This window comes from Salmo trutta, chromosome 25 (genome assembly GCF_901001165.1).
Source record: "Salmo trutta chromosome 25, fSalTru1.1, whole genome shotgun sequence".
Taxonomy (NCBI): domain Eukaryota; kingdom Metazoa; phylum Chordata; class Actinopteri; order Salmoniformes; family Salmonidae; genus Salmo; species Salmo trutta.
This window is the reverse complement of record NC_042981.1, coordinates 26,564,315-26,591,563: the sequence shown is the minus strand read 5'-3', so window position 1 is coordinate 26,591,563 and position 27,249 is coordinate 26,564,315. Positions and strand designations below refer to the sequence as shown.

The 27,249-nt window shown below is 44.3% G+C and overlaps 1 protein-coding gene across 6 annotated transcripts; it reads left to right on the top strand.

The window, feature by feature from the left end:
- The first annotated feature begins 92 nt into the window (after positions 1-92).
- On the top strand, positions 93-24,284 carry LOC115162272 (proline-rich membrane anchor 1). Of its 6 annotated transcripts, XM_029713423.1 has the most exons (5): positions 6,110-6,909; positions 7,891-8,032; positions 13,246-13,372; positions 22,256-22,375; positions 22,589-24,284. In XM_029713423.1, exons 1-4 carry the CDS (start codon positions 6,628-6,630, stop codon positions 22,353-22,355), a joined length of 651 nt encoding a protein of 216 aa, XP_029569283.1. In that variant the 5' UTR covers positions 6,110-6,627; the 3' UTR covers positions 22,356-22,375; positions 22,589-24,284. The 6 variants fall into 6 exon arrangements, with proteins under 6 accessions (XP_029569286.1, XP_029569285.1, XP_029569283.1 ...); XM_029713426.1 differs by lacking the exon at positions 6,110-6,909 and adding an exon at positions 93-154 and having other exon boundaries at positions 22,256-24,284; XM_029713425.1 differs by having other exon boundaries at positions 5,898-6,191; positions 22,256-24,284.
- The last annotated feature ends 2,965 nt before the right edge of the window (positions 24,285-27,249 follow it).

Genomic DNA, 27,249 nt, shown 5'->3' with positions numbered 1-27,249 from the left:
GATGATGTAGAGCTTCTTTCTTGTCTGTTAATCGATGCAGGGATAGACTGGAGTAGAGGATAGAGGAGCAAAACCACTAAACAGCTCCCTCAGGAGAACTCAAACCATCTAGAGAAGACGTATGCCGACACTTAAGACTTCAGAATCTGAAAAGGTATTTTTACTGGCATGCCAGTATTCATCAATGTGTAATCAGCTTTAATGCAATCGTTTCTGGATGTGCCCATTTGATAGCAGCAAATGTTTGTTTCCTACAAGACAGAATGCATTGCGTTGCTGCAGCATACTTGTTGACTAAATGGTTCTTCATCAAAAATAACTTGAATAATTGGATTGGGTGCCAACAGCGTTCTTAAATGCCAGGTCTTGTCCAACTTATCTCATGACAGAGAGGCTGCGAGCTCTGTAATTTATATTGCACTAGTCAGTAGATCCTTAAATGCCAACCCTCCCCTCTGGCCACCTCCTTATAATGAGCAGATTGCTTGTCATATAGGCATATAACAACGGTGCTTTGACTTGATTAAATGTATATATACGAAGAAGGAAATATTGAGCCTGAAATTTTGTGTTAGAAATATTAATTAAATACCACATCAAAAATAATTCCCCTTTGCCACTGCAATAGAAAAGTCAATAGAGTTCGATGTGCTGTGTAAATAGTCATACCTTCATTCATGGTCCATAAATTAAAGTCAACATTCATTTATTACCCTCCATACATAGTATTTTCCCCCATCATGTTTAGTTACCACAGGAATTGGTAATGATGTGAGGAAAGTAGACTAAACATCACATTAAAGAGTTAGACATCAGGCTAGCCAGTGTTTTCCCCTCCATAGTGTTAAGAGTAGATTTGTCTAATTAGAAGAAGTAATTGACCTTTGTCTGCATAAACCATTTCCACTCTGTGCTGATCATGGAGATATGCGAAGAGGAGGAGAATTATATGGAGAAATGCATGTAAGGAGAGTACAACATTGCCTTGTCCACTGAGGTCGTGAGAGAGACACTGTAAACATGGACTAGACTCAGTGGATAACGGTGTCCTGTTATTTACAGAAGACTGCATGCACATCCAAATTGTTACGCAACTTTCCTCTCCTACCGTTCCTTCGGAAGGGTCTGCAATTGGCCAACCTGGTCTCAGAACAAAATGTGTTATATGTTACTAAAATCAGTGCAACTCCAGTTAATATATGTTACATTAGGTTACATTGCATTGGTCTACCAATGTAATAGCGGTCGTACAATATGATACGAATTGTAGAACATATGGTATGTTACGAATTACAATTTGTATGATATGTTGTCTTAATGACTCGCCCTGTAGCATTCACATCTGTAGCCATGAAATGCTTTGAAAGGTTGGTCATGGCTCACATCAACTATACAAATAGTCGCATACTATATATAAACTCCCAGTAATTTATTGGGTAAATCACCAAAGTTTCGGCATCGCTGTGCCTTCTTCAGGCTCACATCAAACCCATCATCCCAGACACCCTGGACCCACTCCAATTTGCATATTGCCCAAACAGATCCACAGATGATGCAATCTCTTTTGCACTCCACACTGCCCTCTCCCACCTGGACAAGACGAATACCTACGTGAGAATGCTGTTCAACACCATAGTGCCCTCCAAGCTCATCACTAAACTCAGAACCCTGGGACTGAACACCTCCCTCTGCAACTGGAGTTACTTTGAAATTGTTATAATTACTTAAGAGCAAACACAGAAACTCCTGAAATCGTTTGTCTTTTTAGTTTATGTATCCTTTATATCATGTACAGGTTACCCCAGGTGGTGAGGGTAGGCAATAACACATCTGCCATGTTGAACCTCAACACAGGGGCCCCTCAGGGGTGCATGCTTAGTCCCCTCCTGTACTCCCTGTTCAACCACAACTGCGTTGCCGCGCATGACTCCAACACTATCATTAAGTTTGCTGATGACATGACGGTGGTTGGCCTGATCATCGACGACGATGAGACAACTTATAAGGGAGGAGGTCAGTGACAACAACCTCTCCCTCAACATCAGCAAGACAAAGGAGCTGATCGTGGACTACAGGAGACGGAGGGCCGAGCATACCCCCATCCACATTTTATTGGTGCTGTAGTGGAGGGGGTTGAGAACTTCAAGTTCCTCGGTGTCCACATCACTAAGGAATTATCATGGTCCACACACACCAACACAGTCGTGAAGAAGGCACGACAACACCTCTTCCCCTTCAGGAAGCTGAAAAGAATCAGGCATGGGCCCTTAGATTCTCCAAAAGTTCTAGAGCTGGACCATTGAGAGCATCTTGACTGGCTGCATCACTGCTTGGTATGGAAACTGCTTGGCATCTGACCGCAAGGCGCTACAGAGGGTAGTGCGTACGGCCCAATATATCACTGGGGCAGAGCTCCCTGCCATCCAGGACCTCTGTACCAGGCGGTATCAGAGGAAGGACCTAAATGGTCAAAGACTACAGCCACCGAAGTTATAGACTGTTCTCTCTGCTACTGCACGGCAAAACCTGATCCTTTTACTCTCTGTTCCGAACGTACTAGACGGCCAGTTCTTATAGCCTTTAGCCGTACCCTTATCCTACTCCTCCTCTGTTCCTCTGGTGATGTAGAGGTTAATCCAGGCCCTGCAGTGCCCAGCTCCACTCCCATTCCCCAGGCGCTCTCATTTGTTGACAACCCCAAATCCGTAAACACGGGCACCCTCATAGACATCATCCTAACCAACCTGCCCTCCAAATACACCTCTGCTGTCTTCAACCAGGATCTCAGCGATCACTGCCTCATTTCCTGCGTTCGTAATGGGTCTGCGGTCAAACAACCACCCCTCATCACTGTCAAACGCTCCCTAAAACACTTCAGCGAGCAGGCCTTTCTAATCAACCTGGCCCAGGTATCCTGGAAGGATATTGACCTCATTCCGTCAGTAGAAGATGCCTGGTTATTCTTTAAAAGTGCTTTCCTCACCATCTTAAATAAGCATGCCCCATTCAAAAAATGTAGAACCAGGAATAGATATAGCCCTTGGTTAAGTCCAGACCTGACTGCCCTTGACCAGCACAACAACATCCTGTGGCATTAGCATCGACTAGCCCCCGCGATACGCAACTTTTCAGGGAAGTTAGGAACCAATATACACAGGCAGTTAGGAAAGCAAAGGCTATTCAAACAGAAATGTACATCCTGTAGCACAAACTACAAAAAGTTCTGGGACACTGTAAAGTCCATGGAGAATAAGAGCACCTCCTCCCAGGTGCCCACTGCATTGAGGCTAGGAAACACTGTCACCACGATAAATCCACGATAAATGAGAATTTCAATAAGCATTTTTCTACGGCTACCCCTACCCCGGTCAACAGCCCTGCACCACCCACAGCAACTTGCCCAAGCCTCCCCCATTTCTCCTTCACCCAAATCCAGTTAGTTGATGTTCTGAAAGAGCTGCAAAATCTGGACCCCCTACAAATCAGCCGGGCTAGACAATCTGGACCCTCTCTTTCTAAAATTAGCCCCCCGAAAATGTTGCAACCTCTATTACTAGCCTTTTCAACCTCTTTCGTATCGTCTGAGATCCCCAAAGATTGGAAAGCCGCCGCGGTCACCCCCCTCTTCAAAGGGGGAGACACTCTAGACCCAAACTGCTACAGACCTATATCTATCCTACCCTGCCTTTCTAAAGTCTTTGAAAGCCAAGTTAACAAACAGATCACTGACCATTTCGAATCCCACCGTACCTTCTCCGCTACACAATCTGATTTCCGAGCTGGTCATGGGTGCACCTCAGCCACGATAAAGGTCCTAAACAATATCATAACCACCATCGATAAGAGACAATACTGTGCAGCCGTATTCATCGACCTGGCCAAGGCTTTTGACTCTGTCAATCACCACATTCTTATTGGCAGACTCAACAACCTTGGTTTCTCAAATGACTGCCTCGACTGGTTCACCAACTACTTCTCAGTCAGAGTTCAGTGTGTCAAATCGGAGGGCCTGTTGTCCGGTCTCTATGGGGGTGCCACAGGGGTTCAATTCTCGGGCCGACTCTTTTCTCTGTATATATCAATGATGTCGCTCTTGCTGCTGGTGATTCTCTGATCCACCTCTACGCAGACGACACCATTCTGTATACTTCTGGCCCTCCTTTGGACACTGTTAACTAACCTCCAGACGAGCTTCAATGCCATACAACTCTCCTTCCGTGGCCTCCAACTGCTCTTAAATGCAAGTAAAACTAAATGCATGCTCTTCAACTGATCGCTGCCCACACCTGCCCGCCCATCCAGCATCACTACTCTGGACGGTTCTGACTTAGAATATGTGGACAACTACAAATACCTAGGTGTCTGGTTAGACTGTAAACTCTCCTTCCAGACTCGCATTAAGCATCTCCAATCCAAAATCAAATCTAGAATCAGCTTTTTATTTCGCAACAAAGCCTCCTTCACTCATGCTGCCAAACATACCCTCGTAAAACTGACTATACTACCGATCCTTGACTCCGGCGATGTCATTTACAAAATAGCCTCCAACACTCTACTCAGCAAATTGGATGCAGTCTATCACAGTGCCATCCGTTTTGTCACCAAAGCCCCATATACTACCCAACACTGCGAACTGTATGCTGGCCCACGCTTCATATTCATCGCCAAACCCACTGGCTCCAGGTCATCTATAAGTCTTTGCTAGGTAAAGCCCCGCCTTATCTCAGCTCACTGGTCACCATAGCAGCACCCACCCGTAGCACTCGCTCCAGTAGGTATATAGTAGGTATATTTCACTGGTCACCCCCAAAGCCAGTTCCTCCTTTGGCCGCCTTTCCTTCCAGTTCTCTGATGCCAATGACTGGAACGAACTGCAAAAATCACTGAAGCTGGAGACTCATGTCTCCCTTACATACATTTAAGCACCAGCTGTCAGAGCAGCTCACAGATCACTGCACCGGGACATAGCCCATCTGTAAATAGCCCATCCAACTACCTCATCCCCATACTGTTATTTTTATTTTCCTCCTTTGCACCCCAGTATCTCTACTTGCACACTCATCTTCTGTACATGTATCACTCCAGTGTTTAATTGCTATATTGTAATTATTTCGCTACTATGGCCTATTTATTGCCTTACCTCTTATCCTACCTAATTTGCACACACTGTATATATACTTTTTCTATTGTATCATTGACTGTAAGTTTGTTTATTCCATGTGTAACTCTGTGTTGTTGTTTGTGTTGCACTGCTTTGCTTTATCTTGGCCAGGTGCAGTTGTAAATGAGAACTTGTTCTCAACTAGCCTACCTGGTTAAATAAAGGTGAAAAAAAGTGATACCGGTGCACCTAATCTGGAACCAACAGGACAACGAACAGCTTCTACCCCCAAGCCATAAAACTGCTAAATAGTTAACCAAATAGTTAACCAAATAGCTGCCCGGACATTGACCCTTTTTGCACTAACTCTTTTGACTCGTCGCATATGCTGCTGCTACTGTTTATTACATTATCTATCCTGTTGCCTCATCACTTTATCCCTACCATATGTACATATGTATCTCAATTACCTCGTATCCCTGTAAATCGACTTGGTACTGGTACCCTGCGTATATAGCCTAGTTATCACTACTCAATGTGTATTTATTTCTCCTGTTATTATTTGTCTATTATTTCTCTTTTCTCTCTCTCTGCATTGTTAGGAATGACCGTAAGCATTTCACTGTTAGTTTACAAAGCATGTTACCAATACAATTTGATTTGATTGAATGCGTACAATATGTTACGAATTTGCAATACATATGATGTGTTATAAATTCCAATTTGTTGTGGCTAACATTAGCTAGGTGGCTAGGTTGCTAATGCTAACATTAGTTAGGTCGCTTACACTAGCTGGGTTAGGGTTTAAAGTTAGGCTAAAGGTTAGTTTAAATAACCTACTGTTTTATCGAATGTAACTAAACGGATCAAATAATGTAACCTAACATAATGTCACATATACTAAATAGAGTGTCACGGATTTAAGTAACATAATTCGTCTTGCATACTGGACATTTCGACCTACATGTCTCGGTAAACGTCTCGTCTGTTTAACTTTTCCTACCGTTCGTGCGATTCGAGAATAGCCTACTTGCAGTCAAATATGACTGCGCTGGAAGGAAGGGCACTCCACTGGATGCGCGATGGTACGGTGAGGCTCCCCGCCTAATCTATAGTCTTTAGGCAGAGGGATGCATCGGTTTAACCCTTTGCTCTGCTCTCCAGAGTTGCACATATTTGTAATTAGCCTTTAAGTAATATTTAGTAAATAAGTTAAGGAAATGTGTAAAGGGACTGCAGCTATTTTGGGGAGTTGTATTGGACAATAAGTGTAAGGATATTTCTTCTTCGTTTGCTTCAACTTCGATGGTTTGAGTATTTGCACACATGCATGTTGACAAGCAAGAATGTAAGGTAGCCTATGGCCGGTCTACCGCTCTCACATCACACGGAGTAAGGGAGCATCGGTTGGATTCGCAGCGCTGGACATCGACCTATAGAGCCGTGATTCGGATTCCGTTTGAGTGCCCAGATAAATAACTTTATATATTGGGATTGCTTGGTCACCTGCGTTCCTTGTCTGTCATATGCCACCGACAACGGAAATTCAAGAGCAAAATGAATATGGCATAAACTATTTCTGGAGACGTCAGTCACAGATATCGCCGCTGACTTGGATAGGGTGGATGAGAATTTCCCAAACGGTCAAATCCTATGCATACCGTGCTTGTTTACTCGCTACGCTGTCTAGTGTCTTCGAGAAGAGCGCAGGAGGAATGCTGGTCCAAGATCTAATACCATTTACTTTAAGTTTTTGGCCTCTTCTCTTCGGTCATTGCATTCTCTCGTTGGTTTTACTCTCATGCCAGGTAGGTATGGTGTTCGTGCGCGCCTACACGCTCTTGTAATTTTACGCATGGCGAGTTATTACACATCTAAGTGGAGCTGTATTGTGTTTTTGATAATACTGGCTATTGATCCTGGTTGAGTTAACTGCTCGTCACCTTTTCTTTTTTTTAAACGTAATATCAAATATATACATTTTTAAACACACAATGCCATGTTTATTGAGGTGCCTGCTTTCTGCACCCTCACACTATTGCATCAACTATGATACGTTTTTAGTGGTAAGCAGCTGTAATTCCCAGTCAATTGTTGCAATGTTTTCATGTGAAGTAGGCTATTGGTGATTGGAACACACACACACAGGCAGGCAGAACACGGTAGACTCCTGGAAAGTAGCACAGAGTGAGCTATAGATTCCCATCTGGAATATTATGTTGAGGATGAGTATTCTAACCCCTGGCCCGTGATACTGCCTACAGAGAGCAGTGAGCCGCTATGCAGGCGCGGGATGTTGCCAGGGTTCATGTGTAATATGATTTGCTCGAGTTTCCAAGTCCACCCACACACACTCCTCAGGGGCAGCCTGCTGCCCACTCTGTTGGTGGGTGGTTTCTCTGAGGGAGAGGGTTGCAGCCGTAGACATGATACCATCCTTTATGTCTATGAATGCAGCTTCTGGGGAAGGAATATAGTAGAGGGATATGATCTTGGGTACTATTCTTTCCAAACCACAAACCATGATGATCTAGTTTTCTGATGCCCAAGCACTGATGGTCCAGGTCATGATATACACTGATACAAGTACTCAGTGCATATTGCAGCATGTCGGCTATGCTACAGTATATTAACATTCTAAGCTCTCATCTCGCGCTCCTTTTTTACTGATAAAGAAGCTGACTTATTCTGAAATATGCCTTTTGGGGGGTGGATAATAAAAGTTAATTTTGAATGCATAATGAATAGTCAAACTATTTCTCTTTTCTGTCTCTCTCTCTGTCCATAAGGGTGAACTCCAGAGGTCATGCTCGCAGACTGTAGCTGAGAAAGTGAGCGAACACTGCCAGCTGGCATGCCAGTGTAGAAGCTACCCTCCCCTTCCTCCCCCGCCTCCTCCCCCACCTCCCCCACGGCTACTGTTGGCCACAGGTAAGGCTCAACACACCTGCTCACACCACATCAACCAGCCTCTGCTGTCTCACTGTCACCTCTTTCACTCACAACTGTCTCACTGCCAGTGCCTGTATCTACCTAAACCGTTTCACTTTAAATGTCTTGCTAGCACTTTGCAGTACAGTGGCCTTATACCAGAGCATCTATAGTGGAATAAAGTATATCTCCTCTCAGAAAAGAGCCAGGGGCTTAGGGGGAGAAGAATTTAAAACCAGGTAGTGGAAGAGTGTGTTGTGTGTTGATGTAGAAAGGCTTTTCTGAGAAGACTACGAGTGTGTGATAGAGCCGGCAGAATGTTGACAGCTGAACAAAGGGCTAATTTATGCTTGGCTTGACCTTGGGGGGTTCCTAGTTTCATGTGAAATCTCTGCCTGCTGGGCTGCCAGTCTCAGTGGTTTGTTTTCCCCTGGAGGGACCCCCTGATTTAAAAAGCTAGAGTTAATTCAATTATGGGTTTGATACAGATAAGGGGACTAATGAACTATCCCGGCAGTCCCGTCTGTGTTTTAAAGTTGAGCCGGGGCACTGAGTGTGCGTGCGTGTGTGCGTGCGCGTGTGTGTATCTGTTGTCACGCAGTTTTCTTTCCTTACTGGTCTCCATGTCTCCTTCAACATATTTCAGTGCTTAATTAATGATCAGATATGTATCCAATCTGAAACTGTGACATTCTTGTCATTGACAAAGTAGTTATATCAACTATATGAATCAGTGTATGATATCACAATGGTGGAAAGGAGGATAGTTTGTTAATATGACAGTTGATATGATTTGTATGTTGTCATGAATACTGTAATGAGAAGCTATGAAATATGGGACAGGCATTGCTGGTGCAGTCATCCCAGGTCACAATTGAGACTGTTAAAAATCAGTCAGCCAGAACATTTCATGCTGAGAGTATGGAGGAGCACTCTTTCATCAAATGCTCGACAGACAGCAGTGGAAAGGGTTCAATCAATCAGCTTAAATTATTTCCTCTGTTTGGTCAACTCAACTCAGCCTCTTTTCATCCTGCATCACCACGTGAGGCATCTATGAATATATAGATAGGGCTTTCATTGACCACTGTGTCTCTAACTTACCTGACCTATCTGACACCTGTTGATTTATGAGTCCACAATGTCCATCATGAACGCAGGACTCTTCCACTGGGTGTTTTCTGCAAACTTGGTCTACAGTCTAGTATTGGTTGTGTATCTTCTCACCATATTGTAATTCCCCTTTTCTGAATCTAGAGAGATATCTACGGTCTGTATGTATGTTATTCTATTTCTTTGGTTATAGACCTCTGTGTGTGTGACTGCTGTCAAGGCATCTGCATGGAAGATTCTCTGACTAATTGTATGAGATTCTCTGACTGTACATTGCAGCATGTCATTCTGTATTTGTTATGTAGTTTGACAAGAATAGAACCATTACAACTGCAAAGAAAAACCTCTTGGCCCCATTCATTTTTAGAGTACATTTTGAAAATAGCAGATTTTTATAATAGCCTATGGTAGGTTTGGAAGGAGGCACTTATTTATGTTGTTTATGTATTGGGAGGGAGGCAAAACATGTATCATCTGGCCTTAGTGAGAGTTTTCTGTACAAATGAGAGGCTTACTCCTTTTCTAAATGATTTAACTGTAATCATTGCTGCTATAAAATCTGTTTGTTTTGGTATGTGCCAGATGCATAAGGGAGCTGATTGGAGTTTTCAGAGGTTCCAAAATAATACATGAAGTATGCATGAAAGTGGGACAATGAGAGAGATTGTATCTACAAAAAGTTTCAAATAAGGGAAATTGGCAGTGTTGAGTAAGAGTCTGTGCTCTAAAAATGGCTCAGAAGACCTTTCAAAGGAGAGAGGTTTATCACAAGGAAGTAGATCCTTACCCCTGACTGAATTAAATCCTACAGCCGTTGAAAAAATGTAGGATTAAAACCGAAGTTGGGCTCAGAGGAGATTTTACATTCATAGTGACTCATGACGTGGTGTACTGGGGAGAAACGTGCCTTGTCATTTGCTCTGGATAAATATGCAGTGTTGGAATATTCCACAGCATTACTAAGGGTTATGTGTTACCATGGAGTCAATTCCTCCCTCTCGTTCACAACATAACTATTCTCCAAATACATGGGTATGTGATTATTGCATTTCTCTCTGTTACTGGATGGTAAACCTAGATCAGGGATGGGCAACTTTGATGGAGGTGGGGGCCACAAAAAATCTGAACTCATCATGAGCGGCCGCAGTGGCTTGCGGGTCTGCATACCCACATTCATACCCACACATGCAGTCAAAGCCAGCCCTGACCTTTTGGGGGCCCTAAGTGAAATTGTGTGAACAAAACATTTTAGTGGCCGCCCTCTTGACAGCAGAAAATATATGTTTTAGAGTTAATTTCCTGCAATCCTAAACATTTTGCCATAAAGTGGGGAGAAATGTTTGCAGTTCTTAATATGATATCTGAGTGAGAGTGACTAACAAAATCAATGGGGCCCACCGGTCAGTAATTTGACCATGATTACTACAATTTTAGATAGCTGGCTAAATTAACTTACCAATATAAGAAATGTTAGCTGACATGGGTTAAGTGAGTGACTGTCGGTGACTGACATAACAAGAGAGAAACTGCTGATGCACAACCAAATGTTGAAATTGCACCTTTTGTATTCTAACCCTCAACAGTAAGTTGAGACTGACTGAGTTCCTACAAATGTAAATCAAGTTGCCCATCCCTGATCTAGATTATTATACCCAGAATACAGACACATTCATACTTAGATAGATATAATAAAATACAGTGAGGGGGAAAAAGTATTTGATCCCCTGCTGATTTTGTACGTTTGCCCAATGACAAAGAAATGATCAGTCTATAATTTTAATGGTAGGTTTATTTTAACAGTGAGAGACAGAATAACAACAAAAAAATCCAGAAAAATGCATGTCAAAAATGTTATAAATTGATTTGCATTTTAATGAGGGAAATAAGTATTTGACCCCTCTGCAAAACATGACTTAGTACTTGGTGGCAAAACCCTTGTTGGCAATCAAGGTCAGACATTTCTTGTAGTTGGCCACCAGGTTTGCACACATCTCAGGAGGGATTTTGTCCCACTCCTCTTTGCAGATCTTCTCCAAGTCATTAAGGTTTCGAGGCTGACGTTTGGCAACTCGAACCTTCAGCTCCCTCCACAGATTTTCTATGGGATTAAGGTCTAGAGACTGGCTAGGCCACTCCAGGACCTTAATGTGCTTCTTCTTGAGCCACTCCTTTGTTGCCTTGGCCGTGTGTTTTGGGTCATTGTCATGCAGGAATACCCATCCACGACCCATTTTCAATGCCCTGGCTGAGGGAAGGAGGTTCTCACCCAAGATTTGACGGTACATGGCCCCGTCCATCGTCCCTTTGATGCGGTGAAGTTGTCCTGTCCCCTTAGCAGAAAAAACCCCCAAAGCATAATGTTTCCACCTCCATGTTTGACGGTGAGGATGGTGTTCTTGGGGTCATAGGCAGCATTCCTCCTCCTCCAAACATGGTGAGTTGAGTTGATGCCAAAGAGCTCAATTTTGGTCTCATCTGACCACAGCACTTTCACCCAGTTGTCCTCTGAATCATTCAGATGTTCATTGGCAAACTTCAGACGGGCATGTATATGTGCTTTCTTGAGCAGGGGGACCTTGCGGGCGCTGCAGGATTTCAGTCCTTCACGGCGTAGTGTGTTACCAATTGTTTTCTTGGTGACTATGGTCCCAGCTGCCTTGAGATCATTGACAAGATCCTCCTGTGTAGTTCTGGGCTGATTCCTCACCGTTCTCATGATCATTTCAACTCCACAAGGTGAGATCTTGCATGGAGCCCCAGGCCGAGGGAGATTGACAGTTCTTTTGTGTTACTTCCATTTGCGAATAATCGCACCAACAGTTGTCACCTTCTCAGCAAGCTGCTTGGCGATGGTCTTGTAGCCCATTCCAGCCTTGTGTAGGTCTACAATCTTGTCCCTGACATCCTTGGAGAGCTCTTTGGTCTTGGCCATGGTGGACAGTTTGGAATCTGATTGATTGATTGCTTCTGTGAACAGGTGTCTTTTATACAAGTAACAAGCTGAGATTAGGAGCACTGTGCTCCTAATCTCAGCTTGTTACCTGTATAGAAGACACCTGGGAGCCAGAAATCTTTCTGATTGAGAGGGGGTTAAATACTTATTTCCCTCATTAAAATGCAAATCAATTTCTAACATTTTTGCCATGCGTTTTTCTGGATTTTGTTGTTGTTATTCTGTCTCTCACTGTTCAAATAAACCTACCATTAAAATTATAGACTGATCATTTCTTTGTCAGTGGGCAAACGTACAAAATCAGCAGGGGATCAAATACTTTTTTCCCTCACTGTATATCTCCTCTCTGACAGAATGAGACATGCTTATTGCTGGGAACCTCCCTCCTGTCAAAATGAGCAGTATTGTCAGTGCCACATAGTTCAAATCGGTCTCCATGGAGAGAGAGAGAGAGCATGTCTTGATACTGAAAGTTGCTAAGCTGCACTGAGTGTAATACAATGTCCCTGGCATGTCTCCTTGTACATGGTTCTACCCTCAGTCAGACATAATGTGACCAGAACATGGTGCTCCTGCAGGTGAAATCCGTTTGGACACGGAGTGCTTTTGTAATAAAGACTGACTGCATTTTAAATGATTCATGGAGCAGGGTTAGATATCTCTGAACATTGAACCTTAGAACAGGTGAGCACCACCCTGCTACCCAGATTTAGGAAGCAAATCAGATCCAGAGCTTTATGGTGTAATGGTGTGGTGTAATAATGGTGTAATAACTGAAATTATTCGACTGAAATGCGTCTTCTGCACATAATGGTATAGTAATACAAGTTTTCTGAGAATCAATACATTTTTATTCAGCAAGTTGATTTACAACATGGATGGTGGTTGGGCTGCATTAATGATGAGCTTTCATCATGCTATCTTAAGCTTTAATGGCTGTCTATGAAGCAGTTATGATGTAATACATAGAACAAACACAGTATCTAGGCTAAAGCAGTTTGCCTGATAACCTAATCTCGATAAGCGGCCAAGTGCTGATGCTGTTAGAATGCTAATGATGTTTGAAAAATGAAGCTACTGTGTCTTTTTCTCCCTTTGTCCATCCCCCTCTCTCTTTACCCCCTGTCCTCCCCCTCTTCCCTCCCAGTAGTTGAGTCCCCTCTGCCCCTGTTGAGGCCGTGGTGGATGGAGATCATAGTGCTTGGGACAGTGGGCTGTGCCTCAGCTGTTTTCCTCCTTTCAGCCATGATCATCTGCTACAAGGCCATAAAGAGGTATGTTGGTTAGCTGTCAATTTGATTGGCATGGAAGAGACTTTGGTGACATTCTTACAGCCTACATTCAGAATACACAAAACAGTATTTTGGGTCAGAGGGAGTTCAAAGGTCAGGGAAATGGAATAGGTCATTACACTGTAATTTACACTGTAAGAGACATTACACTGTCACTCATCAATACTGTACTGTATGTCATACATAATGTTACACAATGCAGCTATCACCATGAAAGAAGTTAGATTGAAATGAATGTATATAATATTACAGGGAATAACCAAATGATCAGCATTTTTATTTATTCAAAAATATATATATTTCACCTTTATTTAACCAGGTAGGCTAGTTGAGAACAAGTTCTCATTTACAACTGCGACCTGGCCAAGATAAAGCAAAGCAGTGCAACACAAACAACAACACAGAGTTACTAAGGCAATAAATAGGCCATAGTGGCGAAATAATTACAATATAGCAATTAAACACTAGAGTGATAGATGTGCAGAAGATGAGTGTGCAAGTAGAGATACTGGGGTGCAAAGGAGCAAGATAAATAAATACAGTATGGGGATGAGGTAGTTGGATGGGCTATTTACAGATGGGCTATGTGCAGTGATCTGTGAGCTGCTCTGACAGCTGGGGCTTAAAGTTAGTGAGGGAGATATGAGTCTCTAGCTTCAGTGATTTTTGCAGTTCGTTCCAGTCATTGGCAGCAGAGAACTGGAAGGATAGGCGGCCAAAGGAGGAATTGGCTTTGCGGGTGACCAGTGAAATACACCTGCTGGATCGCGTGCTACGGGTGGGTGCTGCTATGGTGACCAGTGCTTAATGTGAGTTTGGAAGGAGAGTTTACAGTCTAACCAGACAACTAGGTATTTGTAGTTGTCAATGTATTCTAAGTCAGAACCGTCCAGAGTAGTGATGCTGGACGGGCGGGCAGGTGTGGGCAGCAATCGGTTGAAGAGCATGCATTTAGTTTTACTTGCATTTAAGAGCAGTTGGAGGCCACGGAAGGAGAGTTGTATGGCATTGAAGCTCGTCTGGAGGTTAGTTAACGCAGTGTCCAAAGAAGGGCCAGAAGTATACAGAATGGTGTCATCTGCGTAGAGGTGGATCAGAGAATCACCAGCAGCAAGAGCGACATCATTGATGTATACAGAGAAGAGAGTCGACCCGAGACTTGAACCCTGTGGCACCCCAGACTGCCAGAGGTCCGGACAACAGGCCCTCCGATTTGACACACTGAACTCTATCTGACAAGTAGTTGGTAAACCAGGCGAGGAAGTCATTTGAGAAACCAAGGCAGTTGACTCTGCCGATAAGAATGTGGTGATTGACAGAGTCGAAAGCCTTGGCCAGGTCGATGAATACAGCTGCTGTCACATGGGTCGTCTAAAGGGGACCAAGGCGCAGCGTGTAAAGTGCCATGGATCATCACTGGAGTCTCCGGGCCATGGATCATCACTGGAGGCTTCGTGCCATGGATTATCGCTGGAGGCTTCGGACCATTGATCATCACTGGAGGCTTCCTACGGGGAGCTGGAACCGGTCTCACCAGACTGGGGAGACGCACCGAGGACCGCATGCTCAAAGCAGGCACCGGCTGTACTGGGCTATGGAGGCGTACTGGAGGAAGAGTGCGCGGAGCAGGCACAGGACGTACTGGGCTATGGTGGCGCACTGGAGGGAGAGTGTGCGCGGAGCAGGCACAGGACGTACTGGGCTATGGTGGCGCACTGGAGGGAGAGTGTGCGCGGAGCAGGCACAGGACGTACTGGGCTATGGTGGCGCACTGGAGGGAGAGTGTGCGCGGAGCAGGCACAGGACGTACTGGGCTATGGTGGCGCACTGGAGGGAGAGTGCGCGGAGCAGGCACAGGGTACATTGGGCCTTGGAGGCGCACTGGAGGTCTGGCGCTTAGGGCTGGCACAACCTGTCCTGGCTCGATGTTGATTATAGCCCGGCAAGGGCGAAGCGCTGGTACAGGACGACTGGGCCGTGCTGGTGAATGAGGGGTACCGTGCGTAGAGTAGGTGCAGGATAACCTGGGCCGAAGAGACGCACTGGAGACCAGATACGTTGAACCGGGGCACTTCTCCCTGGCTGCCGGCCAACTCTAGCACGGCAACAGTGAGGAGCTTGCACCGAGCGCAACGGGCTGTGAGTGCGCATGGGCGACACCGTGCGCACCACCGCATAACACAGTGCTTCTACAGTCACTCGCTCCCCACGGTAAGCACGGGGAGTTGGCTCAGGTCTTAACCTCGCCTTCGCCAATCTACCTGTGTGCCCCCCCAAAACATTTTTTGGCCGCTGCCTCTTGGCCTCCTGTTGCTTGCCTAGCCATTAATCTCGACCCTGTACCTCCCTCACTGCTTCCACCTGTTCCCATGGGAGGCGATCCCTTCCGGCCTGGATCTCCTCCCACGTCCAGGATCCTTTGCCATCCAGGATCTCCTCCCAGTTCCACTCCTCTGAACCATACTGCTTGGTCCTGCTCTTCCTCCTGGAGAATGCACGCTGCTTGGTCTGTTGGTGGTGGGTAGTTCTGTCACATGGGTCGTCGAAAGGGGACTAAGGCGCAGCGTGTAAAGTGCTCATATTTCCTTTATTTATGATGACACTTAAACAAAATAACAAACACGACAGCCAACAGTTCCGTTAGGTACATCGACAAAACGGAAAACAACTACCCACAAAACCCAAAGGAAAAACAGGCTGCCTAAGTATGGCTTCCAATCAGAGACAATGAAAGACAACCGCCTCTGATTGGAAACCATACCCGGCCAAAACATAGAAAACAAAACATAGAAATCTAGAAAAACCCCACATATAAACAGAAAACCCAAAACCACCCAAAACAACCACCTGTCACGCCCTGACCACTCTACTATGGCAAATTACCTCTTACAAGGGTCAGGACGTGACAGCTGCACAGTATTGTCTCTTATCGATGGCGGTTATGATATCGTTTAGGAACCTTGATTGTGGCTGAGGTGCACGTATGACCAGTTCGGAAACCAGATTGCATAGCGGAGAAGGTCGGTTGGATTCGAAATGGTCGGTGATCTGTTTGTTAACTTGACGTTAAGCATTAAGGAGATTGATTGGGGGTAAGGCCCTGCGATAGACTAGCGTCCTGTCTAGGGGATGTACTTGTACATCAAGTTGCCTCCCGCTAGAGAAACAGGAGATAGGCTCCTGCTCCTATGAGCCGTTCCAGCGTGTTCTATTTCTCGGAGTGGGCTGATTTTTCAATTGTGTAATTGTACAGAGCTTTTTAGACTACCTGCTGAATGTTTGTGAAAGTAAAGGCAAGATGGGTTACCGGAGAAAGCCCATGACCCCTGTCCCTCTCGCCGTAGAGAAGATGTGTACTGTTTCGATTGGTTCATCAAAGGAAAGGCCATGTGGGGTTTTAGCCTGCAGCACAACCAAGACCCAATTCCCTGTCTGACATTCAGGCAGCACAGTGTGTCACACAGGCACCCAAACACACTCGTTCAGACACTTAAACACACACATATACTGTGCAAGGTGCTGGACACAGTCACGCATGCTAAACACACATAAACACATGCTAACAGACAGTGTTACTAAAGAAGATATGAATGTGTGCTAAGAAATGCATCCAGACACAGCTGTAGATACCTTTCTGCACATTATTTCAATACATCAGATTGTTAATCATAAAACTGTAAAGAGTGGATGCTACATATGTCTTTCCTCAGAATTATATTTCTACTTTTCTGAAACGACAAACAGGCAAGGTCAGGCAGTGGAAGTAATGGGCGGTTGGCTCAGGAATTCATTATGGCAATTCTCCAGCCCCCTCTGTCGCCAAGGGGCACCTTTTTTAATGCAGCGATGGCAGGAAAGTGTTGTTGCAATATGGGCCGCTGTAGCCTCAAACCCAAGTCATTATTTATGAATTAATTTGCGCAGTCATTCAGTCGCAGGCCACATCTTTTATACATGCAAGCAGGTCGTGTCCTCAAGCTCTGATGGAAGTGGGCTCTGTGACTGCAGAATCTGAAACACCAAGCCTCCATCCCCTCTGACTGAGTGAGGAGGGACAAACTCTCTAAGGTCCAGTCTGATTTCCCACATTGAACACTCATTAGTCCTGAACCAATGAAAAATCAGTCTGAGGAAACTGAGGAAATTAAAAATAGAAAATATTGATTTGGAAATTGTCACTGCCGCTATAATCATGCATCCTCTCTGACTGAGTGTGAGAGAGAAACAGCCAGAGAGATGAAAGATACAGGAACAGATACTACCAAAGCTGGGAAACCGCAGTAATTGGATGTCTTTGTCAATAACAATGCGATAGTGGGTTTGTCAGTGAGAAAAACAGAGCCTGTTATATATAGCCCTTCCGGCCCCTCAGTGTTCAGGGCTTTCCCAATGAAAATCAGCTGGAGTTTGGCCAAGGCCCCAGCAGCACAGACACTAGAGGAGCTATCTCTGTAAGCCCCGGCCGTCCCTTAGCTCGGGCTGCACAAATTTGGCCTTTTGTTTTTTTGTCTCATAATCTTATTCCGCCAGTCATCTGCCAGAGCGAATGAGGTTGGACGAAACCCATTCCATTCAATTCAATTAGGTTTATAGCGTCAGGGGAGCTGCTGTTAGTGAGCATAGAGAAGAAGATTCAGCCACGCTGTGTGACAGTGCTGTGCTATCCAAACCGCAGACATGATGCTGCAGTCCATGATGATGTCAGCAATGCAGGGAGTCTAAACACCACAACAAAACAGGATAACATACTAATGAATCTGTTCCTGGTTTTCTCAACTACTTGCTCCTCAGGGATTTCTGTCCAACAAGGAGGACAAATCAGGACAGTTTGTGTTCAGGGTAAATCCACCATAACCATTCAGTTAAGGAAAGATTTAATGAGGAAGCTAAATATACTGTATCTGTAATACATATATTACATAGTATGTTATCTATTATGGTTTTATGATATTTAATTACCACAAGCACTTTCAAAACAGTGAAAAGTGAAAAGCACTATGTGAGGGTCTATGAACAGTAGATTGTACCTCTAATATCCTGATGGGATGAGAATAACTGTAAACAGCTCTCAACACATGTCCCAACCTCGACATTATCCCTTCCCCAAACTTCAAACGGACGTGTGCTGCGATTGCACAGCTTTGATATGAAATATGAATCTGACCTGTGAAGTGTTGTGTAGCCACCTGCCACATGTCAACAGCATGACATCTATTATTGAAGGCCTGGGGAGAGGTCGCTGTGAGGTCCAAACACCCTGTCCTCTATGGTGGCCTGCTAGAAAAACATTGATCATTGACTAGAGACTAGGTCAGTGCCTTTGGAGAATGTTAAAACACGTCTTTAGTGGTCTGTGGAGACTGCAGTGGGGAAGTCTGGTGTATCCCATTTCCCCTAGCTACCTCCAATCACGAACGCATGCATGCACGCACACACATACACCCCAGCAGTAGCAAATCATGTCCCAGCAGGATGCATTGGTACACTTGGACCCAGGAGTTTCCTCTCCCAGGCAGGTTGTCCCAGAGGGAGAACACAGGATCTGTTTATCAGTAGGGCTGGCGTCTGTCTGTGGATAGCCATCACCACCACCACCGTCCAGCACTACAGGACACATTTACAGAAAGCACAGGAAGTGCACTGAGTCACTATCGCTGTCTCGTGTGATGGGTAACCTTGCCTGAGATTTAGGAAGCCAACGGTCACCCCCAGACAGGAAGCTAGTAAGGAAGCTACTGAGTACTCATTAGTGACTATTCAGTTATACTAATGAGTGACTCCAAGTTAAGTGTTTCTAAGTTAGTACTGGAAAGAGGGAATGGGTTCAGAAACATTAACACAGGACATTAACCATGGAGATTAAATATGCTCTTTTTACAAGAAGACATAGCATTTGTGGTTGATTTGTTTAGTTTGTTTGCACCAAAGGAAATAAGTGATAAACAACAATAAATATTTTTTTTCTCTTTTTTTTTATATGGTGTGCAGGTGCGGTTGGAAGCCCAATGGCTTATATATACTGCTAAAAAAAATAAATAAAGGGAACACTAAAATAGCACATCCTAGATCTGAATGAATGAAAAAATCTTATTAAATACTATTTTCTTTACATAGTTGAATGTGCTGACAACAAAATCACACAGAAATAATCAATGGAAATCCAATTTATCAACCCATGGAGGTCTGGATTTGGAGTCACACTCAAAATTAAAGTGGAAAACCACACTACAGGCTGATCCAACTTTGATGTAATGTCCTTAAAACAAGTCAAAATGAGGCTCAGTAGTGTGTGTGGCCTCCACGTGCCTGTATGACCTCCCTACAATGCCTGGGCATGCTCCTGATGAGGTGGCGGATGGTCTCCTAAGGGATCTCCTCCCAGACCTGGACTAAAGCATCCGCCAACTCCTGGACAGTCTGTGGTGCAACGTGGCGTTGGTGGATGGAGCGAGACATGATGTCCCAGATGTGCTCAATTGGATTCAGGTCTGGGGAACAGGCGGGCCAGTCCATAGCATCAATGCCTTCCTCTTGCAGGAACTGCTGACACACTCCAGCCACATGAGGTCTAGCATTGTCTTGCATTAGGAGGAACCCAGGGCCAACCACACCAGCATATGGTCTCACAAGGGGTCTGAGGATCTCATCTCGGTACCTAATGGCAGTCAGGCTACCTCTGGCTGTGCGGCCCCCCAAAGAAATGCCACCCCACACCATGACTGACCCACCGCCAAACCGGTCATGCTGGAGGATGTTGCAGGCAGCAGAACGTTCTCCACGGCGTCTCCAGACTCTGTCACATGTGCTCAGTGTGAACCTGCTTCATCTGTGAAGAGCACAGGGCGCCAGTGGCGAATTTGCCAATCTTGGTGTTCTCTGGCAAATGCCAAACGTCCTGCACGGTGTTGGGCTGTAAGCACAACCCCCACCTGTGGACGTCGGGCCCTCATACCACCCTCATGGAGTCTGTTTCTGACCGTTTGAGCAGACACATGCACATTTGTGGCCTGCTGGAGGTCATTTTGCAGGGCTCTGGCAGTGCTCCTCCTGCTCCTCCTTGCACAAAGGCGGAGGTAGCGGTCCTGCTGCTGGGTTGTTGCCCTCCTACGGCCTCCTCCACGTCTCCTGATGTACTGGCCTGTCTCCTGGTAGCGCCTCCATGCTCTGGACACTATGCTGACAGACACAGCAAACCTTCTTGCCACAGCTCGCATTGATGTGCCATCCTGGATGAGCTGCACTACCTGCTGCTCCAGTTTCAACTGTTCTGCCTGCGGCTACGGAACCCTGACCTGTTCACCGGACGTGCTTGTTGCACCCTCGACAATTACTATGATTATTATTATTTGACCATGCTGGTCATTTACGAACATTTTAACATCTTGACCATGTTCTGTTATAATATCCACCCGGCACAGCCAGAAGAGGACTGGCCACCCCTCATAGCCTGGTTCCTCTCTAGGTTTCTTCCTAGGTTTTTGGCCTTTCTCAGGAGTTTTTCCTAGGGAGTTTTTCCCAGCCACCGTGCTTCTTTCACATGCATTGCTTGCTGTTTGGGGTTTTAGGCTGGGTTTCTGTACAGCACTTTGAGATTTCAGCTGATGTACGAAGGGCTATATAAATAAATTTGATTTGATTTTTGATTTGACTTGTGTGGATTGTAGACTCCGTCTCATGCTACCACTAGAGTGAAAGCACCGCCAGCATTCTAAAGTGACCAAAACATCAGCCAGGAATCATAAGAACTGAGAAGTGGTCTGTGGTCACCACCTGCCAAACCACTCCTTTATTGGGGGTGTCTTGCTAATTGCCTATAATTTCCACCTGTTGTCTATTCCATTTGCACAACAGCATGTGAAATTTATTGTCAATCAGTGTTGCTTCCTAAGTGGACAGTTTGATTTCACAGAAGTGTGATTGACTTGGAGTTACATTGTGTTGTTTAAGTGTTCCCTTTATTTTTTTGAGCAGTGTATATAAAAACCATACCACAAAAAAACAATATACAAATACATAAATGCAAAAATAAAAAAGGTTTGTTGTGGACAAACCTTTTGTGAATTGAGAATGACTGTCTGTCAGGTAAGACTAGCCAGCTGTGACTTTAAGAAGAGAGGGAAGGAGACACTGAGCTGAGATGTAGCTTAAGGGTCCCCTGTGCCACTGAAGGCTGTGTACAGTATTGAGTGGGACAATGACTGTACTGACTGTATTCAGATCTGTCTCTGGGTTACATAAGCCTGGACAGAGGAGAGCAGCTGAAGGGGTCGGTACACTGGACAAATATAATAACCACAAAAGCACTGAGGGATGCATGAAAAGGTCTTGCATTGAAGGATACTGCTTTTCACAGACCAATTACAGTGGAGGATCATGGGCTTCAGCTTGTTTTTATCCAGAATGTGGCTCACCACCATCAATGGAGAGTGTGTCTAAATCACAGAAAAGGTAGCATTACAGCATAACCAGAGTTTGAGAATCTCACATAGAGTATTAATGCATTAGGGTGGGTTTGAATTCAAACCCTAGCAGTATTTCTTATGTGTCCAATGTATACATAACAAGCTGTTCTGAGGTAAAACAACAGAATCCACCATCAATGGAGAGTGTGTCTAAATGCCACATCCAACTCTTCTGTTTGATTTGTATCTTGTCTTTCCTTTCATGGCTCTGAGATTAATGTGACCTTTTAATGTTCAGCTTATTAGAGAGCATGGCTGACCAGTGCATCCAAACACAATAGCCTATGGAATCCAATCTCTCTGTAGGTGAACAGACACAGGCTTTAGTAGAATGATTTATGTTTTTTTCTGAAGTTGACTAAAGCCCCTTTACTGTCCTGACATAAATTGTGTCTGTTTGCAGGAAACCACTACGGAAAGAGGAGAACGGGACAAGTCGTGGGGAGTATGCCATGAGTGTACGCAACAAGAAGGCCATGGGCCCCAACAACACTGTGGTGTAGACTGTCCACTGACAGAAAGGGTGGGTTAAGGAGATAACCAACCCTTTTGATTTGCTACTGCTGGGGTGTATGTGTGCGCGTGCATGCGTTCGTGATTGGACCTCACAGCGAGAGGAAGTGACATCCCCATCACCCCCACTACCCACCCTATCCTACCCAAAACTCCTATTACCCAGAACGCAACAGGGGGTTGACCTGTTAAAAATGCATAAACGCCTTTCCTTCTCTCCTAGCATGTTGCCTGGATGAAAGACAACATCCAGATAAAGGAGAGTAGCGAGATCAAGAGAAAGAGAAAAACTAAACATGGAAGTGGATTCAGAGAATGAGTAAAAAAGTGAATTGAGGAATAAAGTGAATTGAGAAGTTCTACACCAGACTGAACAGCAGATTGTCGACATGAAGTGTCATTGACGGGAATGGTTGACTGCTAATCTGTCAATCTACACAGCTCCACACTTCTTACAGACAACTTCAATGTAGGAACAGACACTGAAGCACAGCGATGGGATAGGAGGTTGCGGAGGACCAGATCAAGAAGAAAATGTGCACGTAGTGTTTATGGAAAATGCAACATTTTTTTCTACGGTCAGGCTGTCTCATCTATTCTCATCTGACCATTTTTCTTTTTAATTTATTAAAGCAGAATTTGTATTATACTGGCACAGTTGCAGATTCTTGCTGTGGTTTGAGATGTATAGTGCTCATCTGACTATGCAATTAAAACATACATTTACAGGTCATACCAAGTGGGAAGTAAAACAACAAGATCAAGTCAGTTCCTATGTTCCATACCAACAACACAACTGAGAACAAACTTTATCTACTTATCTAATTTGTTCATTTATTTATTTACTGTATGTATTCATTAATTTGTCTGCTTATGTATGCCATTATTGTTTAATTCAGTCAGTTTAATGATTTGAAATGTTTTATTTTTATATGAATTATTTAGTAATCATATCATTCATTTTAATGGTCTGATGCTTCAAGCCCACTTTTAATTTGCTATAGACACTGATGCAGAAAACACATCTGCAAAGAGGTTTGGGTATCAATTGTTCATCTCTTGCGGTTTCATATGCCTTTCTGTGTTCCCCTGCAACTTCAGCAAATATGATGGGGATTTCTGTGATGCGAGTTTGTGAATGTGTGTTTTCTGACCATTCTTTTAGCAGCTTATTCTATCCCGTCAATTCTTTATCACAAGACTAACATGGTATTACATTTTGTATTGTCACGTCTCACTGGTTAGACAGTCAGGGGGAGGTAGTGGGGGACAGTGGGAAGCCCTTTGTAAAAATCACATCAGAACACAGCAATCTTAATTGTTCCACCTCCCAGCAAGGAGAGAACCCATCACTATAGAAACAGTGCACATGATCCCAGGGCTGACATGCTGATTGGTGGAGGACGGGATTCCAAACAGAGGCTGATCTGGATATCAAGTTGCAGAGAGGATGGTCTCAAAAGGGACATGTGACTAAGTGCACTCACACTCAGCAGGCATCCCCAACATCCTTCTGCAATAAACAGTGCACAGTTGATTTACAGCATCACTCAATTATTACGCTGCGGTTTGACATAGGTGCAGTTAATTTGTATATTAGTGCGTGTTGGGTGCGTGAGAGAGAGCACAATACATGTGTGGCTGGCAGTATCTCTGAAAATGTTCCATTACTGTTGAATTTTGCAAACACAGACCTTGCATTGTGAAATGCATAGGAATTAGCATATCTTACCTATAATGTACCCAGAAACTGAAGATACGTCACCAATACTGTACATTGAGGGAAATAACCTTGGATGCATGAATGTAAATATTGATATTTAAAAATATCTGCCTTCTGGACTGTTAATTACATGTATATTGTAACAGAAAATATGTTTATACATAGTAGAAATTAAACAATGTGCTACCAATTAAAGTTAAATCAATGTTATCATGTTTATGGAGCAAGCCATTCATGTATATTTGGCAATGAAAGTTATTGCACAATTGATGCATTATATACCAAAAGGATGCATAGAGTCCTATGTATACATCAATAATGTGCATTCAGTTGATTTATTTGCTGACTTTTTCAGTTGTAAATAAAAGTGAACAGAATGACAGGCCTATAGTCTTATCACATTAGCATCAAAAGGAGAGACAAAATTAGAACATGGTTTAATTGAATGGCGTACAGTACAACATTGATAAAGTCAGTGTGTGTTAATGATAAAGGTGTTTTTTTTAGCCTGTACCCATGGTGCCTCTCCTCTCCGTGTCTCGGAGAGCTCTGTGCTGGTCTTCTTCTGGGCTCCCCCTGAGTGCAGGACGTGTTCTCAGTCTGTCTCACACTGTTCATTTTTATTGAACAGCTATTATCAAGCACGGCCATCTCCCTGGAGCTTGGTCATGCAAACAGGATAACTTGTGGTCCACTGGAGTTCTTTTGATGTCAGGGTCTTGGCACGGCCCAATCTCTGTACACACAGACTACATTATGTACATAGGAATGGTCAGCCACTTCTGCTCTGCTACCACTCTGGCCATTGTGACACATGGGTGAACAGAGCAGCTGACAAACCCAAATCACACAATCTGGGAACATGTACTCTCCTCATAAATGTTGTCAATAGATAATAGAACTGGGGAAAGCTATGGGCTCTGGTAGGTCATCAAGGAATCAACTAGTCCATATTCTTGAGAATTGTCCTCCTTTAAAAGGGGAGACCATTTGAAACACAACCACTTCAGAGGGGGAGAAATCCAGCAGGGTCCAAGCTGAGCCATGTAGAGAGGGAGAGAGGAATGGGAGACCATACACTAGTCTGCCTTCTCCTGCTTTAGATGTGCCACTTGATGATAATACCATGGGACACTCCGGGCAATTTAAAAATTCATGCACTGTCCAGCCAGGACACTCTGAGTTGCTCTGTAATAAAAAAGATCTGACAAGCCTGAAGAGGAAGGCCAGGGATCCTCTCTATCTCAACAAGCTCTGTGTGGCTCGCCCAGATAAAAGACAATGTATTCCAACAGGGTACATGGGAAAATAATCACCTTGTTATTTGTTTAGCAGCAAATTCGATCCATTCTTGACAGTAATATATCTATTGTGGTCTTAGATCATTTCTGTCATTACAAGAGTTTAGGCTTCTTGTGTGCTATTGACTGATTATGACTAATCAGAGGACACTTGCACTATTGGTTATATATGAGTATATACTGAAGCAATAAGGCACGGGGGTGTGTGGTATATGGCCAATATACCAAGACTAAGGGATGTTCTTATGTACGACGCAACACGGAGTACCTGGATACAGCCCTTAGCTGTGGTTTATTGGCCATATACCACAAACCCCCGAGGTGTCTTATTGCTATTAAAACTGGTTACCAACGTAATTAGAGCAGTAAAAATACATGTTTTGTCATACCAGTGGTATACGGTCTGATATACCACGGCTGTTAGCCAATCAGCGTTCAGGGCTCAAACCACCCAGTTTTTAATTGTTATTAGACATCCAGTGAGTGCTTCTGTGTCTCATTTGTGGCTGTTAGCTCAAGGCTGAACTGTTTGCTGTTGAGCAGTAAACAGGCTAACCTTTATATCAGGGAAAATCCATGCATGTCCATGCTGCTGTGTGTGTCTCAAAGCTGACCTTCACAATCTAGGACTGCTTGCTCCGGGGACACTCTGCCTGAGAGCCCTTGGTCAGCATTAATTACCCACTAGATCTCCGACTGCCTGCTCATCAGGTCAGTGCTCCCATATGGTCCTCCAGGAGGAGGGAGGCCGGCAGGCAGGCTGGGGCAGGGAGAGTGCTGGGTACCTGTGGGACGTTGATTAGATAAGCAGCTGCTAATAAGAGAGGTTCTTTAAAAAAGCTGCAGGTTCAAACGATCATGACGGTGGCGACGGCTGCCAGATGCAGTCCCGGTGCAAGGGGATTTCACTTGATTAAACACACACACACACATAGGAACACTGTTGCAGAGAGGCTATTTGATGAGCCAAGCACAGAGATTGATGGAGTCACCAGTGTGTGTGTGTGTGTGCGCGTGCATGTGATATCATCAGACAGCACTGAGTCAGCTGGTGACTCATTTGACACACGCCTCTCATAGAGGATCCCTTTACAAAGTGCAGGCGTAGAGAAGTTATGAAATATAATACATTCTACAGGACTCATCTCATTCTACCCTGCTTGTTTTCCTTTTGTGTCCGACAACCATGGCATCAAATAGCTTTTTAATTCAACTTGAAAATAAAGGGGAAACAATGTAGAGAAAAAAAGTGAGTGAGATCAAGCTTGGATATAAATATACGGTATAGTCCAGCTATCATGTGGCGTGGTATTCCCTGACAAGTGCCCTTTCCATAATGTGATTAGATTCCACAACAATGCTTTATCATGACAAACCACATTAGACCAGAGGTAACTGTATTTGGTCCATGTCTGTAGAAAATGATGGCTAGGCTCTACAGGGGGCGGTCAACACGGACTAGCTTGTCTTGTTTACCTCCGCTGTTTGGTTTCATCCTGATCGAGTTACAACGCTGCTGCTTCTGTTGCTACTGCAACCTACATTGTGGCTGATCGATCTGGGCTCTGATGGCGAGGGTCAACCTGTTGGAACAGAGCAGTGGAAGAGGTGAGACAGGAGCCCTAAAGTCTAATTGGATTTACTGATAAGATATATTGTATGATTGCTATTGGTTTCTTCTGAGCTAGGATATGGGTGGTTCCTATACAGTCATTGGGTTTAACAGATCCTTTTTCCGTCATTTAGTTTTCCCATAAACCTTAGTGAAGATATACTGTAGTAGGTACTGTGCAGATGTGCAATCATATCACACTTTGTGCACTTTAACTGTCCTCTGAAGAAATGACAGCGACAACAAGA

Bases quoted from the DNA above. Each gene is read 5' to 3' on its own strand.
- LOC115162272 (XM_029713423.1), top strand. From the start codon at position 6,628: ATGCCACCGACAACGGAAATTCAAGAGCAAAATGAATATGGCATAAAC. The intron at 6,910-7,890 runs GTAGGTATGGTG...TCTGTCCATAAG, and splicing joins TGGTTTTACTCTCATGCCAG to GGTGAACTCCAGAGGTCATG. The intron at 8,033-13,245 runs GTAAGGCTCAAC...CTTCCCTCCCAG, and splicing joins ACGGCTACTGTTGGCCACAG to TAGTTGAGTCCCCTCTGCCC.